An 18,190-nucleotide genomic window follows, 5' to 3' on the forward strand; every position below is an offset into this window, starting at 1 on the left:
TGACAGGCCAAATAAAATGAAATACCGGTAGTGTGCCAAATAAATGACGGGCCACATAAAAAGACGCGACGGGTCAAGTACAATGACGTGACGGGCCAAGTAAAATGAGGAGAATGATGTGGCAGACCATGTTAAATAACGTGGTGGACCACAATATATACGTGACGGGCCAAATAAAATACGTAAAATGATGTGACGGGCCAAATAAAATGATGTGACGGACCACATTTTATACAAGGCAGGCCACATAAATGACGTGACGGGCCACATAAAATGACGTGACGGGCCAAATAAAATGTGATGGGCCACATAAAATGACGTGACAGACCATGTTAAATAATGTGGCAGACCACATTATAAACAAGGCAGGTCACTTAAAATGACGTGACGGGCCAAGTAAAATGACGTGACAGGCCAAATAAAATGACGCGACGGGCCAAGTAAAATGACGTGACGGGCCACATAAAATGATGGGCCAAATAAAATAATATGGCAGACCATGTTAAATAATGTGGTGGACCACAATATATATACGTGACGGGCCAAGTAAAATGACGTGACGGGCCAAATAAAATACGTAAAATGATGTGACGGGCCACATAAAATGACGTGACAGACCATGTTAAATAACGTGGCAGACCACATTATAAACAAGGCAGGTCACTTAAAATGATGTGACGGGCCAAATAAAATGAGGTGGCAGACCATTTTAATTAATGTGGTGGACCACAATATATACGTGACGGGCCAAATAAAATTATGTGATGGACCATATTAAATAATGTGATGGACCATATTAAATAATGTGGCAGACCACATTATATAAAAGGCAGGCCACTTAAAATGACGTGACAGGCCAAATAAAATGTGACGGGCCAAATAAAATTACGTGACAGACCATGTTAAATAATGTGGCAGACCACATTATATACAAGGCAGGTCACTTAAAATGACATGACAGGCCACATTGAATGATGTGATGGACCACGTTATATACAAGGCGGGCCAGATTAAATGACGTGATGGACCACTTTAAATAATGTTGCGGACCTCATTATTTACAAGGCAGGCCACGGAAAATGACGTGACGAGCCAAATTAAATCACGTGGCGGACCACAAAAAATGACTTGACCAGCCAGGTAAAATGATATGGCGGGTCAAGTAAAATGACGTGGCGGGCCACGTAAAATGACGGGCCTAATAAAATGAGGTGACGGGCCACATTGAATAATTTGGTAGACCACAATATATACGTGACGGGCCAAATAAAATGACGTGACGGGCCAAATAAAATGACGTGACGGACCATATTAAATAATGTGGCAGACCACATTATATACAAGGCAGGCCTCTTAAAATGACGTGACACATTAAATGACGTAGCGTGCCATGTAAAATGACGTGACGGGCCAAATAAAATGTGACGGGCCAAAAAAAATGATGTGACGGACCATATTAAATCATGTGGCGGACCGCAAAAAATTACGTGACCAGCCAAGTAAAATTATATGACGGGCCAATTAAAATGACGTGAGCAGCCAAGAAAAATGATGTGACAGGTCAAATAAAATTATGTAGCGGGCCAATTAAATGACGGGCCAAATAAAATGAGGTGACGGGCCACATTGAATGATGTGGCAGACCAAGTTAAATAATGTGGTGGACGACAATATATTCGTGACGGCCCATGTATAATGACGTGACAGGCCAAATAAAGTGACGGGCCACATAAAATGATGTGACGGGCCAAATAAAATGACGTGACGGACCTTGTTAAATAATGTGGCAGACCACTTTGTATACAAGGCAGGTCACTTAAAATGACGTGACGGGCCAAATAAAATGATGTGACAGGCCATTTTAAATAATGTGGCGAACCACATTATATACAGTACAAGGCGGGCCAATTTAAATGACGTCATGGGCAACTTTAAATAATGTTGCGGACATCATTATTTACAAGGGAGGCCAAATGAAATCACGTGGTGGACCAAAACAAATGATGTAGCGGGCCAAAAAAAATGAGGTGACGGGCCAACTTAAATGAATTGACAGACCATGTTAAATAATGTGGCGGACCACATTAATACAAGGGGGACCATCTAAAATGACGTGACAGGCCACTTTAAATCATGTGATGGACCATTTTAAATAACGTGTAAGACCACATAAAACAAAGTGTCGGGCCACATAAAATAAAGTGCCGGGCCACTTAAAATAAAGTGGCGGGCCAAATCTGGCACCCGGGCCTTGAGTTTGACAGCGGTTGTAACTGCAGTGTGAGGCATGGACCACATCCTGGACTCTGCTGATGAGAAGCCAGCAGGTGTTCCTCACAGAGGACAGCGCAGGCGCAGCAGGTCCACGTTGTGGGTTGGATCAGAACATCTACACAAACAAAACTAGAGGCAACACACCAGCACCAATCTGACAGGTTCTGATGGCGCCGACCCGAAGACCAGTTGTCGTTTCCAGGGGGTCTCTCCAGGACTGGGATCAAAGAGTCAGGTCCAGGCCACCTTCCTGGAGATGGCCTGTTTGAAGCTCTGCGGGTCCACGTCTCCGGGCCGCAGCGTCCTCTCCAGGCTGACCAGAAGGTTCTGGTGGCCCTCGCGGATGTTGAGCGGGTACTTGGCGCGGAGCAGCTCGTAGGCGGCGATGAGCCTCATGTCGCGCTTGACCATCAGGTACTGGATGACGCAGGTGGGCGCCAGCGAGAAGCCGTCGCGGCAGTGCACCAGCACGCGCTTCCTCTTTTGAGCCGAGGCGTCGATGCAGTCGTTGATGTCCTCGAAGCAGCGCTGCTTCACGTCGCCGATGTCCACCTTCAGCCGGGACCAGCTGTGGCGCACGCCGCCGCGGGAGCAGGTGCACGGGATGAGGCTGAGGCTGGGCCCCGCCTCGCCCGGCGCTCCGCTCATGTCGATGATGCTGTCGATGCTGTTGCGACACAGCGCCCGCCCGTTGTACGCCGCGTTGAGGTTGCCCACGAAGATGTAGTCCGTCACCTTGGAGATGAGCGGCTCGAAGTACTGGACCTGCTGCGGGCCGCCGCCGTTGGGCTCCGCCCCGGCCGGGCCCGTGGCCGCCCTCCGGCTGTAGTTCCGCAGCTTCTTGGAGCCGCTACGCGACGGAGGGTTGGAGTCCGACTCCGAGCTGCTGTTCCACGGCGGCGAGAAGCGGGAGAAGCGGCCCGAAGACTTGTTCTTGTTCAGGAGCTCGGCCGGACCGCCCGAGGCGTAGAACAAGGAGGCGCGCTCCAGGGAGCCCGTGCTGCTGGCGGCGCCCGCGCTGTGCACCTGTTCCATCTGCACGTGACATCACATGACCTCATTAACATAAACACTCCCCTTTCTTGACCTCTGCTTCAACAATCATCGGCCATGTGTGATGTCTGTGGGAGAGTTTTCATGCCCACTTGCACGTGCTAGCGTAATACAAGCAAGCTAGCGTTGTTAGCATGAGCTAATATGCTAACACGTTTACGAGTGTCTGTGTTAATAATGTTGAAGGGGAACATTATCACCAGACCTATGTAAGCGTCAATATATACCTTGATGTTGCAGAAAAACATACTTGCCAACCTTGAGACCTCCGATTTCGGGAGGTGGGGGGGCGTGGTTGGGGGCGTGGCTAAGAGGGGAGGAGTATATTTACAGCTAGAATTCACCAAGTCAAGTATTTCATATATATATACAGTATATATATATATATATATATATATATATATATACACACACACACACACACAGTATATATATATATATATATATATATATATATATATATATATATATATTTTATTTTTTATTTTTTTTATCATGTATATATATATATATATATATATATATATATATAATATATATATATATATATATATATATATATAATTTATTTATTTATTTTACTATATATATATATATATATATATATATATATATACAGTGGGGCAAAAAAGTATTTAGTCAGCCACGATTGTGCAAGTTCTCCCACTTAAAATGATGACAGAGATCTGTAATTTTCATCATAGGTACACTTCAACTGTGAGAGACAGAATGTGGAAAAAAATCCAGGAATTCACATTGTAGGAATTTTAAAGAATTTATTTGTAAATTATGGTGGAAAATAAGTATTTGGTCACTTCAAACAAGGAAGATGTCTGGCTCTCACAGACCTGTAACTTCTTCTTTAAGAAGCTCTTCTGTCCTCCACTTGTTACCTGTATTAATGGCACCTGTTTGAACTGGTTATCTGTATAAAAGACACCTGTCCACAGCCTCAAACAGTCAGACTCCAAACTCCACTATGGCCAAGACCAAAGAGCTGTCGAAGGACACCAGGAAAAGAATTGTAGACCTGCACCAGACTGTGAAGAGTGAATCTACAATAGGCAAGCAGCTTGGTGTGAAAAAATCAACTGTGGGAGCAATTATCAGAAAATGGAAGACATACAAGACCACTGATAATCTCCCTCGATCTGGGGCTCCACGCAAGATCTCATCCCGTGGGGTCAAAATGATCATGAGAACGGTGAGCAAAAATCCCAGAACCACACGGGGGGACCTGGTCAATGACCTACAGAGAGCTGGGACCAAAGTAACAAAGGTTACCATCAGTAACACACTATGCCGACAGGGAATCAAATCCTGCAGTGCCAGACGTGTCCCCCTGCTTAAGCCAGTGCATGTCCAGGCCCATCTGAAGTTTGCCAGAGAGCACATGGATGATACAGCAGAGGATTGGGAGAATGTCATGTGGTCAGATGAAACCAAAATAGAACTTTTTGGTATAAACTCAACTCGTTGTGTTTGGAGGAAGAAGAATACTGAGTTGCATCCCAAGAACACCATACCTACTGTGAAGCATGGGGGTGGAAACACCATGTTTTGGGGCTGTTTTTCTGCTAAGGGGACAGGCCGACTGATCCGTGTTAAGGAAAGAATGAATGGAGCCATGTATCATGAGATTTTGAGCCAAAACCTCCTTCCATCAGTGAGAGCTTTGAAGATGAAACGTGGCTGGGTCTTCCAGCATGACAATGATCCCAAACACACCGCCCGGGCAACGAAGGAGTGGCTTCGTAAGAAGCATTTGAAAGTCCTGGAGTGGCCTAGCCAGTCTCCAGACTTCAACCCCATAGAAAATCTGTGGAGGGAGTTGAAAGTCCGTGTTGCCCGGGGAGAGCCCCAAAACATCACTGCTCTCGAGAAGATCTGCATGGAGGAATGGGCCAAAATACCAGCTACTGTGTGTGCAAACCTGGTAAAGACCTATAGTAATCGTTTGACCTCAGTTATTGCCAACAAAGGTTATATTACAAGGTATTGAGTTGAATTTTTGTTATTGACCAAATACTTATTTTCCACCATAATTTACAAATAAATTCTTTAAAAATCCTACAATAAGAATTCCTGGATTTTTTTTCCACATTCTGTCTCTCACAGTTGAAGTGTACCTATGATGAAAATTACAGACCTCTGTCATCATTTTAAGTGGGAGAACTTGCACAATCGTGGCTGACTAAATACTTTTTTGCCCCACTGTATATATATAGTAAAATAAATATATATATATATATATATATACATACACACATGATAAAATAAATATATATATTTATTACCCCGGAAGTAAATGGGGGGGGGGGGGGGGGGGAAGGTTTTTGTAGGGGGAAGAAATTTGGCGTGACAGAGCCTTAAAAAAGAAAAAGAAGTAACTAGTTACTTTTCACAGTAACACATTAGTAACTGAGTTACTTTTGAAATAAATAACTAGTAACTGTAACTAGTTACTGTTTTTCAGTAACTAACTCAACACTGAGTGCGACTTATATGTTTTTTTCCTTCTTTATTATGCATTTTCGGCCGGTGCGACTTATACTCCGGAGCGACTTAGACTCCGACAAATACAGGCAGGGGCGCCGCTAGGGATTTTGGGCCCCATGAAAATAATCTTTACAGGGCCCCCAACACAGCGGCAACATTTTTTGATGCTATTTTACATACAATTATGCATTTTAATGGTATTTTTGACTATCATTACCATATTTTTGAAAGAAGAACAGCATCACAGTTGACATGTACAGTAGGGGAAGAACTGAGCACTCTGAATACAATGGAATTCATTTTGAGTCATTTATTTGCTGCACCACTGATTCTTAAATTGGAAATAAACTCTTCCATGAAAAAATAGCAATTATAATCAGTGGAGAGAAAAACATCTCAGCAAAAACAAAAACGCCATCAGAATACCAAATGGCCATATATGATTTCTCATAATTTAAGTAGAACTTAATATATGAAAGAATGGTAAATATATATATAATATAACATTGCAGACTGAGTCAAGCTTCCTTTTGCAACCTTTCAATCACTGGTATTGTTACCAGGACATGGAAAATAAAACATGTGTGATTATATGTTAGTTAAAAACTTAGTGTCATTATTTTTTCTGTATTATAATTTCATCATAATTAGGGGCCCCCTCCATCATGGGCCCCTAGTATCCGTCTCCTTTACCCCCCATTTTCGGCGCCCCTGAATACAGGTCCATGGATGCATATTTTTTGGGGGTCAAAAATATAGTGGGTGCGCCCTATAGTCCGGGTAGTGTTTAAATGACGTCGGGGGGCCCACCTGAGCTTTGAGGTTGTTCTTCCACTCCTGCGTCTGCAGAGCTTTGAAGCGCCCGCTGCTGTCGGACGACACAGACACGCACAGGGGCCGGTGGAGCCTGGGGCCCAGCTGGGGCGTGAGGGCCACGGGGGCAGGCCGCTGCATGTCCGCCAAGTCCCGCCTGCTCATCGTCAGGTCCGGACAGGAACCTGGCACACACACACACACACACACACACACACACACACACACACACACACGGAGCCAGTTAGCCGACGACAGGGGCTCGGTCTCCGGCTCCGGCGTCCCCGAGTTCGGCCACTCACCGGCGCATTCGAGGCGGCTGACGGCGTGGACGTGCAGCGTGTTGACGTTCCCGAAGAGCTTGTGGAGAGAAGTCAGCAGTCCTGCAAGGAGCGGGCCGCCATGACTGTCCCTAATGTTGTGACCTCGCGTCGCACACTCACCTCGTCCTTCATGTTGCACTTTTCTCTCCAGCAGCTGGTGCGCACTCAGCTCCCCCCGGGCCTCCATCCTGCTCGGCCTCCTGCGCACACATCGGCGACATGCTGAAGATGTATTTAATACCAATAATAATAATAATAATAATACAAACGAAGACGAGCGCTAGCCGGCTGGCAAGCTGCTGCGCCAGCCGAGCAGCGGAAGCTAACCCCGGAAGCGCTGTCTTCCTACCCACGCTGTTTGCGCATGCGCAAATATAAGCACTTCCGCCTGCCGAGTTTTTGTTAAATTTAATTTAATTTAATTGTTTATTTTTTTGAGGGTAAATTATTTTTTTATACATGAAAAAAGATGCATGGAAATTGGCCTTTTGAATCCAGTTAACATTGCACTTGCCAGAGAATCCTGGGAGCATGACATCTTATAAGGGTACGCAGCATCGAGCGTTACTGCCCACTGGCGCTGACGAGACGCGGGGTCGCCATCTTGGAGTGGTGATCCGCTCCACTCAGTGCAATTCATTTGGCAGCTAGCAATGAACTGTCAGCGCATTTAATTAATTTTACCTCACTGAATACCACTGATTTTCACGCGCTTTTTTGTCATACGTGTAGCTATGATAAAGGACACATGTTTTGGCGTGTTTTATTATATTCATAGTTTGCTTAACAGTAATATAATATTCTTATATGCTATAAAACCAGACGTCCGAGATCAAAACTAGGAATATAATCCCAGAGAAGGGAGAAAAAACGGTCAGCTATTTTTAAATCCAAGAAACAATATGATTAGGTAGGCTGACCATATTCTTCAATCCCAAAAAGAGGACACATATATGCGTGCCAAGGCGGGCAGCACGCCAAGGCCGGGGCTATAGGTGAAAATTTGCCAATGATACTCGAACTTGCTTTATAAATAATATATTTATTTAAATAAAGCATTTTTTCTCCTCTGTTGACAGCAGTGATGGCGCTAGGAATTTTCAAAATGGGGTCCCAGGGACCCCATCAAGTCATAAAAATGGGGTCCCACAGTACATTATTGGGGTCCCACTTTTTTGTAAGCGTTTTGAAAACAAATGATAAATGTATGCATGATCCTGTTATATCTCACATTCTATATTGTGTTTTGGAAAAAGGTTGTCATAAACGTTACTTAATTCATTAAAAAAAAGAAAAGAAAAAAGAAAACAAATGTGTATGCATATGTAAATGTATTCAGTTATAAACATTCATTCACTTTCTTCTTTCCTTCATGGATCTAAACTTTACCGCTGCTGGTAGTTTTTTCTATGTTTTTATTTAATAAGTTGTAGGTGTATTTATTTCAGTATAAAAGTGTAAAAAGTGTTTTGCTTGGGTCATGAAATGATGATAATGGTGTGCCAGGGCATACATACATTTTATATTTAACACTTAAATCTCTGGAGTCTACATCAACTTCACATCCATCCCTCATTTCAAAATGTTTTATAGCTTTTTTGTTTGTTTGTTTTCCGCCCTTTTTTGTCAAACAAAACTATGTTTTTAATGGCCGACACACAAAATAAGCAAAATCTTCCACCAAAAATATTTTTCAAAGTGGAATATTTGATGTGAAGTAATGGGAACCTTGGATAGGTCAATAATTCATAATAACATTGATTTTGAATGACAGTTTGAAAAAAAAAAACAGCTTTGTTTTATTAGTCAACATTGCAACTTTTCTAAATTACATTTCACCTTTAAGCTTTTTTATTTCACTTTTGTTATGTTTTTGTTTATTTTAATAGTATTTTTAGAATGTGCCGAGGGCCTTTAAAACATTAGCTGTGGGCCTCAAATGGCCTCCGGGGCACACTTTTGACACCCCTGCTATAGATAATAAAAAATTAAATCTGATAAATCTATGGATAAAAAGCAGAGCCTGGCAACGCATGCGCGTTTATCATAACTCTCTCTCTGTCTCTGTCTCTGCCCCTCCCTCACAAATACTGCTGCGCACCTTCACAATTTGTTTTGTTTTCAACCCCTTCTTAACCCTGGACGTACATTGAAAATGCACGCAACCCCGACTCAAAATGCCGGACATTTGAGGCATTTAAGAAACCCCGCCCGGAGAGCCCCGCAAAAGAGGACATTGTCCGGGGAAAAGAGGACGTATGGCCAGTCTAGCATAAAACAAGTTAATGTACTTCTAAGATGGCGTCAAATATCAAAAAGCACTATTTTTAGGTGTAAACATGAACAAAATTAGCTAAAAAGCTAGCATAAAATGTTAGCGTGATAATATAAGAGACGCTAACTTTAGCGTCTCTCTTTACCAAAAGCTATAGATGTTAGCATGATTGCATAAAACAAGTTAATGTCCTTCTAAGATGGCGTCAAATATCAAAAAGCACTATTTTTAGGTGCAAACATAAAATGTTAGCGTGACAATATTAGAGACGTTAACATATGTCCAAGATAGTGCCAGGCATCAAAAAACATGATTTTTAGGTTAAAACACATACAATTAGCTAAAAAGCTAGCATAAAATGTTGACATGCTAACATTAGCATGATTGCATAAGACAAGTTAACGTACTTCTACGATGGCTTCAAATATTAAAAAGCACTATTTTTAGGTGTAAACATAAACAAATTTAGCTAAAAAGCTAGCATATAATGTTAGCGTGATAATACAAGAGACGTTAACATTAGCTAAAAAGCTAGCATAAAACGTTAGCATGATTGCATAAAACAAGCTAACGTACTTCCAAGATGGGGTCAAATATTAAAAAGCACTATTTTTAGGTGTAAATATAAACAAATTTAGCTAAAAAGCTAGCATACAATGTTAGCGTGATAATATAAGAGAGGTTAACATACGTCCAAAATAGTGCCAGGCATCAAAAAACATGATTTGTAGGTTAAAACATACAAAATTAGCTATAAAGCTAGCACAAGGATACAAGGGAAGGGTTAGGATTCGCGGTTAGAATATTAATTATATTTTACTCCTTGATGAAGAATATTAATTATATTTTACTCCTTGATGAAGAATATTAATTATATTTTATTACTTGATTGAAGAATGTTAATTATATTTTACTACTTGATGAAAAATATTAATTATATTTTACTACTTGATGAAGAACATTATTTATTTGACTACTTTATGAAGAATATTCATTTTATTTGACAAATTGATGAAGAATATCAATTATATTTGACAACTTGATAAAGAATAATAATTATATTTGACAAATTGATGAAGAATATTAATTATATTTGACTACTTGATGAAGAATATTAATTATATTTGACAAATTGATTAAAAATATTAATAATATTTTACTACTTGATGAAGAATATTAATTATATTTGACAACTTGATAAAGAATAATAATTATATTTGACAAATTGATAAAAAAATATTAATTTTATTTTACTCCTTGATGAAGAATATTAATTATATTTGACACATTGATGAAGAATATCAATTATATTTGATTACTTGATGAAGAATATTAATTATATTTGACTACTTGAAGAATATTAATTATATTTGACTACTTGATGAAAAATATGAATTATATTTTACTACTTGATGAAGAATATTAATTATATTTGACTACTTGATGAATAATATTAATTATTTTTATTACTTGATGAAGAATATTAATTATATTTGACTACTTGATTAATAATAATTATATTTTACTACTTGATGAAGAATATTAATTATATTTGACTACTTGATGAAGAATATTAATCATATTTTATTACTTGAAGAATATTAATTATATTTTACTACTTGATGAAGAATATTAATTATATTTCACAACTTGATAAAGAATAATAATTATTTTTGACAAATTGATGAAAAATATTAATTATAGTTTACTCCTTGATGAAGAATATGAATTATATTTGACACATTGATGAAGAATATGAATTATATTTGATTACTTGATGAAGAATATTAATATTAATTATATTTGATGACTTGATGAAAAATATTAATTATATTTTACTCCTTGAAGAAGAATATTATTATATTTGACACATTGATGAAAAATATAAATTATATTTGATTACTGGATGAAGAATATTAATTATATTTGACAACTTGATGAAAAATATTAATTATATTTGACTACTTGATGAAGAATATTAATTATATTTGACTACTTGACTAATAATATGAATTATATTTATTACTTGATGAAGAATATTAATTATATTTGACTACTTGATGAATAATAATTATATTTTATTACTTGATGAAGAATATTAATTATATTTGACAACTTGATGAATAATATTAATTACATTTGACTACTTGATGAAGAATATTAATCATATTTTATTACTTGAAGAATGTTAATTATATTTTACTACTTGATGATGTATATTAATTATATTTGACAAATTGATGAAGAATATTAATTATATTTGACCTTTTGATGAAGAATATTAACTATATTTGACTACTTCATGAAGAATATTAATTATATTTTACTACTCGATGAAGGATATTAATCATATTTTATTACTTGAAGAATATTATATTTTACTACTTGATGAAGAACATTATTTATATTTGACTAACTGATGAAGAATATTAATATTTTACTACTTGATGAAGAATATTAATTATATTTGACAAATTGATGAAGAATATTAATTATATTTGACTACTTTAAGAATATTTATTTTATTTGACCACTTGATGAAGAATATTAATTATATTTGACTACTTGATGAAGAATATTTATTTTATTTAACCACTTGATGAATATTAATTATATTTGACTACTTGATGAAGAATATTAATTATATATGACTAGAATAGTATTTTGGTGAAATGAAAGGACTCACTGTGTGTGCAGAAGATCGTCAGAGCATCCTCACGTCGACTCAAGCATCTTTGTCTCTAAGTGGCCTTTTTCCCCTCCTGCCTGCATGTGATTGGACGAGGGGTAACCTGGCAACCGTATGTCCCCGCCCCCTCCTCATCATCATGGAGTGTCTTTGTCAGGGAGGAGGAGCACCTCTGGCCTCCTGGATGAATATCAACTCCACGTAACACAAACACGTTTATTGATTCATGCACTGCCTCCATAAAGACTTCAATGACAATATTTGCATCTGTTGATGTTTTGAATCTTTAGGGGCCCCCTCAAGTTTGGTCTCAGGGACCCAAAATGGTCTGCGTCATAAAAATGTAAAAAAAAGTCATGCTTTATTTTATTTTATTTAAAACTTACATCTCTAGATCAACTTTATGTCTGTCGATTTTTTTTAAATAAATAAATAAATGTTTTTATAATTTTTTTTTTGTTTTATGCCCTTTTTGTAAAAAAAAAAAAAAGTAAATAAAAAAAAAAGTTTTTTATACAGCAAACACACAAAATATCACCCAAAAATATTTCAAATATTTGATGTGATGTAATTGGAGCCTTTAATATGTGAATAATTCATAACATTATTATTATTTATTTTTTTGAGCAATGACAGTTTAAAAAAACAACAAAAAAAACATCCCACTAAAATTATTGGGGACCCAAAAGGGTACAAAAGTGCAAAAGTGAAAAGACAAACAAAAGTGTTAAAATAAGTCATATGTTTAAAAAAAAAAAAAAAAAAAAGTTTAATGCTTAAGTCTTTAATTCAACTTCAGATCCATCAGTCGATTAGAAGTTTTTATTTTTATTTATTTTTGTTTGTTTTATGCCCTTTTTTGTCAAAGAAAACTTGTTTTGCATGGCAAACACAAAAATATGCAATATTTTCCCCAAAAAATATTTTAAAGTAGAATATTTGAAGTGAAGTAGTTTTAAATAAGTCAGTAATTCATAACATTGATTTTGATTCATTATTATTTTATGAGCATTGAGTTTTAAAGAAAAATACCACTCACATTATTGAGGACCCAAAGGGTCCCACTCATAAAAGTGTTAAACTTAAGTCATACATTTTTTTTTTTTTTTAACTTTCAACACTTAAATCTCTACATCATTTTCAGATCCATCAGTCGATTATAAGATTTAATTTTTATTTTATTTTGTTTGTTTTATGCCCTTTTTGTCAAATAAAACTTGTTTTTATATGGCAAACACAAAAATATGCAATATTTTCTCCCAAAAATATGTCAAAGTACAATATTTGATGTAAGATAATTGGACCCTTAAATAGGTCAATAATTCCTAAAAACATTTATTGTAATGTATTATTATTATTATTTTAACAATGACAATTTAAAAAACAACCAAAAAACATTCCACTAAAACTCTTGGGGACCCAAAAGGGTCCCACTCATAAAAGTGTTAAAAATAAGTCATACCATTTTTTTTTACTTTTAACGCTTAAGTCTCTAAATCAACCTCAGATCTGTCAGTTGATTGTACATTTTTATTTTTATTTATTTTAGTTTTTTATATGGCAAACACAAAGATATGCAATATTTTCTCCCAAAAAATATTTCAAAGTGGAATATTTGCTGTGAAGTAATTGGAGTCTTTAATTCAATAGTTCATAAAAAAACAATAATTCATAAAAACGTTGATTTTAATTAATTATTATTATTATTTTTGAGCAATGACAGTTTAAAAACAACAAGAAAACATCCCACTAAAATGATTGGGGACCCAAAAGGGCCCCACTCATAAAAGTGTTAAAAATAAGTCATACAATTTTTGGAACTTTTAACGCTTAAGTCTCTAAATCAACTTCAGATCTATCAGTCGATTATAAGTTTTTAAAATGTATTCATTTTCGTTTGTTTGTTTTATGCACTTTTAGTTGTTTTTTAAAAGAAAACTTGTTTTATATGGCAAACACAAAATTATGCAATATCCCCCCCCCCCCCCCCCCCCCCAAAATATCTCCAAGTGGAATATTTGATGTGAAGTAATTAAAGTTTTAAATATGTCAATAATGCATAACAATGTTGATTTTGATTCATTAATATTTTTTGAGCAATGACAGTTTTAAAGAAAAGTACCACTAAAATTCTTAGGGATCCAAAAGAATCCCACTCATAAAAGTGTTAAAATAAGTCATACAATTTTTTTTTTTTTTGTAACTTTCAGCACTGAAATCTCTAGATCATTGTCAGATCTATCAGTCGATTATAAGATTGTATTATTTTTTTTATGGGTTTTTGTTTATAGTTATTGACTTTTATCCAACCCTTCTATTCTCTTGATGACAATTATTTTGGTTAAAAATATATATATACACACACCCACCACACATTTTTGCATAATATGACATATAAAAACTGTGTGTCTCCCCCTGCAGGCCACTGGCATCATTGTGTGCGGTTGAAAGGTGTGATCAGGCTCCTCTCAGGAGGCCTGAAGCGGCATGAAAAGACACGCCAGCTCAGCTTGATTGTTTCCACCTCACCTGGGAGGCAACGACGCCCTGTGGGAGAAACAAACAAAACAACCTTCATCCTCTTCCTTTTTTCTTGACTTTTGATTGACTCCTCAGTGGACTCATCAGTACAGGAAGTTGACAAGGTTTCATACCAAACTGTGAACTCAACATGCACTTGTGCAAACACTGAAGAGGAAGACCTTTCAAAAGGAGCGGTCTCAGAAGGGCATCTTCTTCACCAGAGGGATCTTCTTCTTCAGGGTCAGGCTGGCGTTGACCTGCTGGGGCGACAGCAGCGTGTGCCACTGTGCCACCGGGCGCCGCGGGTTGGATAGCATGTCGGCCCAGTGCCTCAGCTGGTTGCCCGCCGAGTCGTTGCCCAGGAAGATCTTCCCCGTCGGGTCGTTGGGCGTCACGGGGTCGTGGTCCCACACAGAAATGACCAAGTTGACACGCTGAGGGCCACAAACCAATCAGACTTCATATTTTGATGGCATTTTTTCTTGCTTCAAATTGTTTATATATATATACATATATATATATATATACACACATATATATACACATACATATACTTATACATATATATATACATATATATATATATATATACACACATATATATACACATACATATACTTATACATATATATATATATACATATATATATACATATACATATATATATATACATACATATACATATACATATATATATATATATATATACACACAGTATATACACATATTCATATATACATACACATATATATATACACATATACATATATATATATATATATATATATATATATATATATATATATATATATATATATATACACATACAGTATATATATATATATATATATACACACACATATATATACATACATACCAGTGACGTGCAGTCACTAGAGGCAGGTGAGGCGGGGCCTCACCTGCCATCATGGAAAGAAAAAAAAATGTGTAAAAAGAAAAAAAAAAATTAAATTGTTATACTGTATGTATCCAGTGATTATACTATAAAGTTATTTTCCATTTAACTTCACCAGTTTTAGATTATTTTTATTCAAAATCGCTGAATTTTCACATTTGCCGTTCAAATACTGAGAAGACACGGTGCGGTGAACAGCAGCCAGTTGAGAGGCACGTCACTCAGTGCCGCAACATGGATTGCGCAATGACTCGGCTAACTGCTGGCCTGCTGTGCAGTGAGACTGTATTGCTATATGAACTATATTATACATTTCCATAGTTTAGTTAGCTGAGGTATATAATGTACAGTGTATTTTGTCAACAACTGTATGTGTGTAAAGTATTTCTTGTGCTTAACAATCATAAAACGGCTGCAAAAGACGCACTGGCTGAGGCTCCAGTAGCCCCGCCTCCTGCACCCCCGCCGTAGAATTGTTATACCAACTAAAGCCCACACTTAAACTTTCCAAGTGCAAGATTGAATCTATTTAAAAACGTTATTTCATAAGAAGCCAAAAAGTGCAAAAACAATAATGTTGGTGTTGGAGGAGTTGTGAATGACTGCAGGGCCACAACATTAGGTACACCTGCAGACTGCAGGTGTATCTAATTCACAACTCCCCCAACACGAACATTATTGTTTTTGCACTTTTTGGCTTCTTATTAAATAACTTTTGTAACCTATTTTCATGGGCTTTCCTCTTTGTGATGTTAAGTTCCTGTTATGCGCTGTTATACAGTATATGCCTTGAGCTCTTATTTTGAAGGCGCTAAGAGCGGAAGTGATGTCACGGAGTGGAGCGGAGGTTTTTGAAAGAAGGTAAATAAAGTGGTCCTCGTGTAAACTGGAGCCTCCGTGTTTGTTATTTTGTAGTTTCATACAGTATAGGCGACATTTATAAACCCTCGGTTACACTTTTTTAAATAGATTCAATCTTGCACGTGGAAAGTTTAAGTGAGGGCTTTAGTTGCGGTAAAGGTAAGACCATAATAACGTTTTTTTTATTAAATGTGCTTTTTTGTGTGCTACAGTTTGTATGTGTAAAGTTAAAGTTAAGTTAAAGTAGCAATGATTGTCACACACACACTAGGTGTAATGACATTTGTCCTCTGCATTTGACCCATCCCCTTGTTCACCCCCTGGGAGGTGAGGGGAGCAGCGCCCGGGAATCATTTTTGGTGCCAAGCAGGGAAGAATGCTGGTATGAGCTTTTAAACATAACCCGTTAACTGCTGCCAATCAAATGGTGAATAAGATACTCTTTAGGGTTCACATGTTTGTAAATCTGACTGTGATGAAGTCAGTGCCTCACCAGCCATCAACCTCACCGCACGTTACTGATACATACATATATATGTATACACATACATACATACATATACATATTATACATATATATATATATATATATATATATACAGTGTGTGTATGTGTGTATATATATATATATATTATACATATATACATACACATGTGTGTGCATATATATATATATATATATATATATATATATATATATATATATATATTTATATATATATATATATATATATATATATATACACAGTGTGTGTATGTGTGTGTATATATACATACATATATATATATATATATATATATATATATATATATATATATATATATCGTATTTTTCGGAGTATAAGTCGCACCGGAGTATAAGTCGCACCTGCCGAAAATGCATAATAAAGAAATATAAAGAAATAAAAAACATATATAAATCGCACTGGAGCCCGGCCAAACTATGAAAAAAACTGACATATAGTCCGAAAAATACGGTATATATATATATATATATATATATATATATATATATATATATATATATATATATATATATATATATATATATATACACACATATATATGTATATATATGTATGTATGTGTATATGCATATATGTATGTGTATATGCATATATGTATGTGTGTGTATATATATATATATATATATATATATATATATATATATGTGTGTGTATATATATATATATATATATATGTATATATATATATATATATGTATATATATATATATATATATATATATATATATACACACATATATATATATATGTATATATATATATATATATGTGTGTGTATATATATATATATATGTGTGTGTGTATATATATATATATATATATATATATATATATATATATATATATATATATATATATATATATATATATATGCATATATATATATATGCATATATATATATATATATATATATATGCATATATATATATATATATATATATATATATATATATATATATATATATATATATATATATATATATATATATGCATACACACGCACAAGAGACATCACACAAAAGTAAACACGTCGCAGGACTAACTACTGATCAGAATTAAAGAGTACGATTACGATTATTACGTTAATGATTGAGTGGGACCCGGGTCCCTGTGTAGTGGAAAAGGGTTAAGAACCCCTGATCTGAGCCATGACTTTTGTAATAATTTTATTATTTTTATTTATTTATTAATTCTAATTTTATTACTATTTTATTGATTTTAAAATCCTTTATTTCTACAAATTTTCCGATATTTTTCAATGCAAAATCAAGTCGGAGCAAGCTGCTCTGTGGCGCCACCTACCCGTATTTGCTCCAGGCTGACTTTGAAGGTGAAGGCTTCGTTGTAGTACGGGTTCAAGGTGTTGTTCTTCACCGTCGTCTTCTTCTTCTTCCACTTCCTCTTGTCCAGGGCCAGCTGCACCTTCACGTAGGGA

General features: G+C 36.1%; 2 protein-coding genes across 5 annotated transcripts in view; both read right to left on the reverse strand.

The window, feature by feature from the left end:
• Positions 1-1,280: 1,280 nt before the first annotated feature.
• Positions 1,281-12,004, reverse strand: LOC133572055 (uncharacterized). Of its 3 annotated transcripts, none has more exons than XM_072911890.1 (4): positions 11,924-12,004; positions 6,942-7,162; positions 6,637-6,824; positions 1,281-3,309 (listed from the first exon to the last, which is right to left on the reverse strand). In XM_072911890.1, the coding sequence occupies exons 2-4, from the start codon at positions 7,147-7,149 to the stop codon at positions 2,506-2,508; spliced, it is 1,200 nt and encodes a 399-aa protein (XP_072767991.1). In that variant the 5' UTR covers positions 7,150-7,162; positions 11,924-12,004; the 3' UTR covers positions 1,281-2,505. The 3 variants fall into 3 exon arrangements, with proteins under 3 accessions (XP_072767991.1, XP_061780690.1, XP_072767990.1); XM_061924706.2 differs by lacking the exon at positions 11,924-12,004 and having other exon boundaries at positions 6,942-7,022; positions 7,083-7,279; XM_072911889.1 differs by lacking the exon at positions 11,924-12,004 and having other exon boundaries at positions 6,942-7,279.
• A 1,922-nt stretch (positions 12,005-13,926) lies between these two features.
• The window catches only part of syt8 (synaptotagmin VIII), a 13,556-nt gene continuing 9,292 nt past the window's right edge, over positions 13,927-18,190 (reverse strand). The window contains exons 8-10 of one of the 2 annotated variants that reach the window (XR_009810454.1): positions 18,058-18,190; positions 14,581-14,883; positions 13,927-14,473 (exon numbers count right to left, since the gene is read on the reverse strand). The exon at positions 18,058-18,190 is cut by the window's right edge and continues 1 nt beyond it. Coding sequence is in view for 1 of the 2 variants with exons in the window: in XM_061924325.2 (XP_061780309.1) it covers positions 14,647-14,883; positions 18,058-18,190 (370 nt within the window). In the remaining variant the exon portion in view is untranslated. The remainder of the gene's footprint in view (positions 14,474-14,580; positions 14,884-18,057) is intronic. The other variant, XM_061924325.2, reaches the window with a different exon arrangement.

The sequence above is a fragment of the Nerophis lumbriciformis genome, linkage group LG29, assembly GCF_033978685.3.
Source record: "Nerophis lumbriciformis linkage group LG29, RoL_Nlum_v2.1, whole genome shotgun sequence".
NCBI lineage: Eukaryota > Metazoa > Chordata > Actinopteri > Syngnathiformes > Syngnathidae > Nerophis > Nerophis lumbriciformis.

Bases quoted from the DNA above. Each gene is read 5' to 3' on its own strand.
- LOC133572055 (XM_072911890.1), bottom strand. From the start codon at position 7,149: ATGGAGGCCCGGGGGGAGCTGAGTGCGCACCAGCTGCTGGAGAGAAAA. The intron at 6,825-6,941 runs GTGAGTGGCCGA...TGTGTGTGCCAG, and splicing joins CAGCCGCCTCGAATGCGCCG to GTTCCTGTCCGGACCTGACG. The intron at 3,310-6,636 runs GTGGGCCCCCCG...TGTCACGTGCAG, and splicing joins AGAACAACCTCAAAGCTCAG to ATGGAACAGGTGCACAGCGC.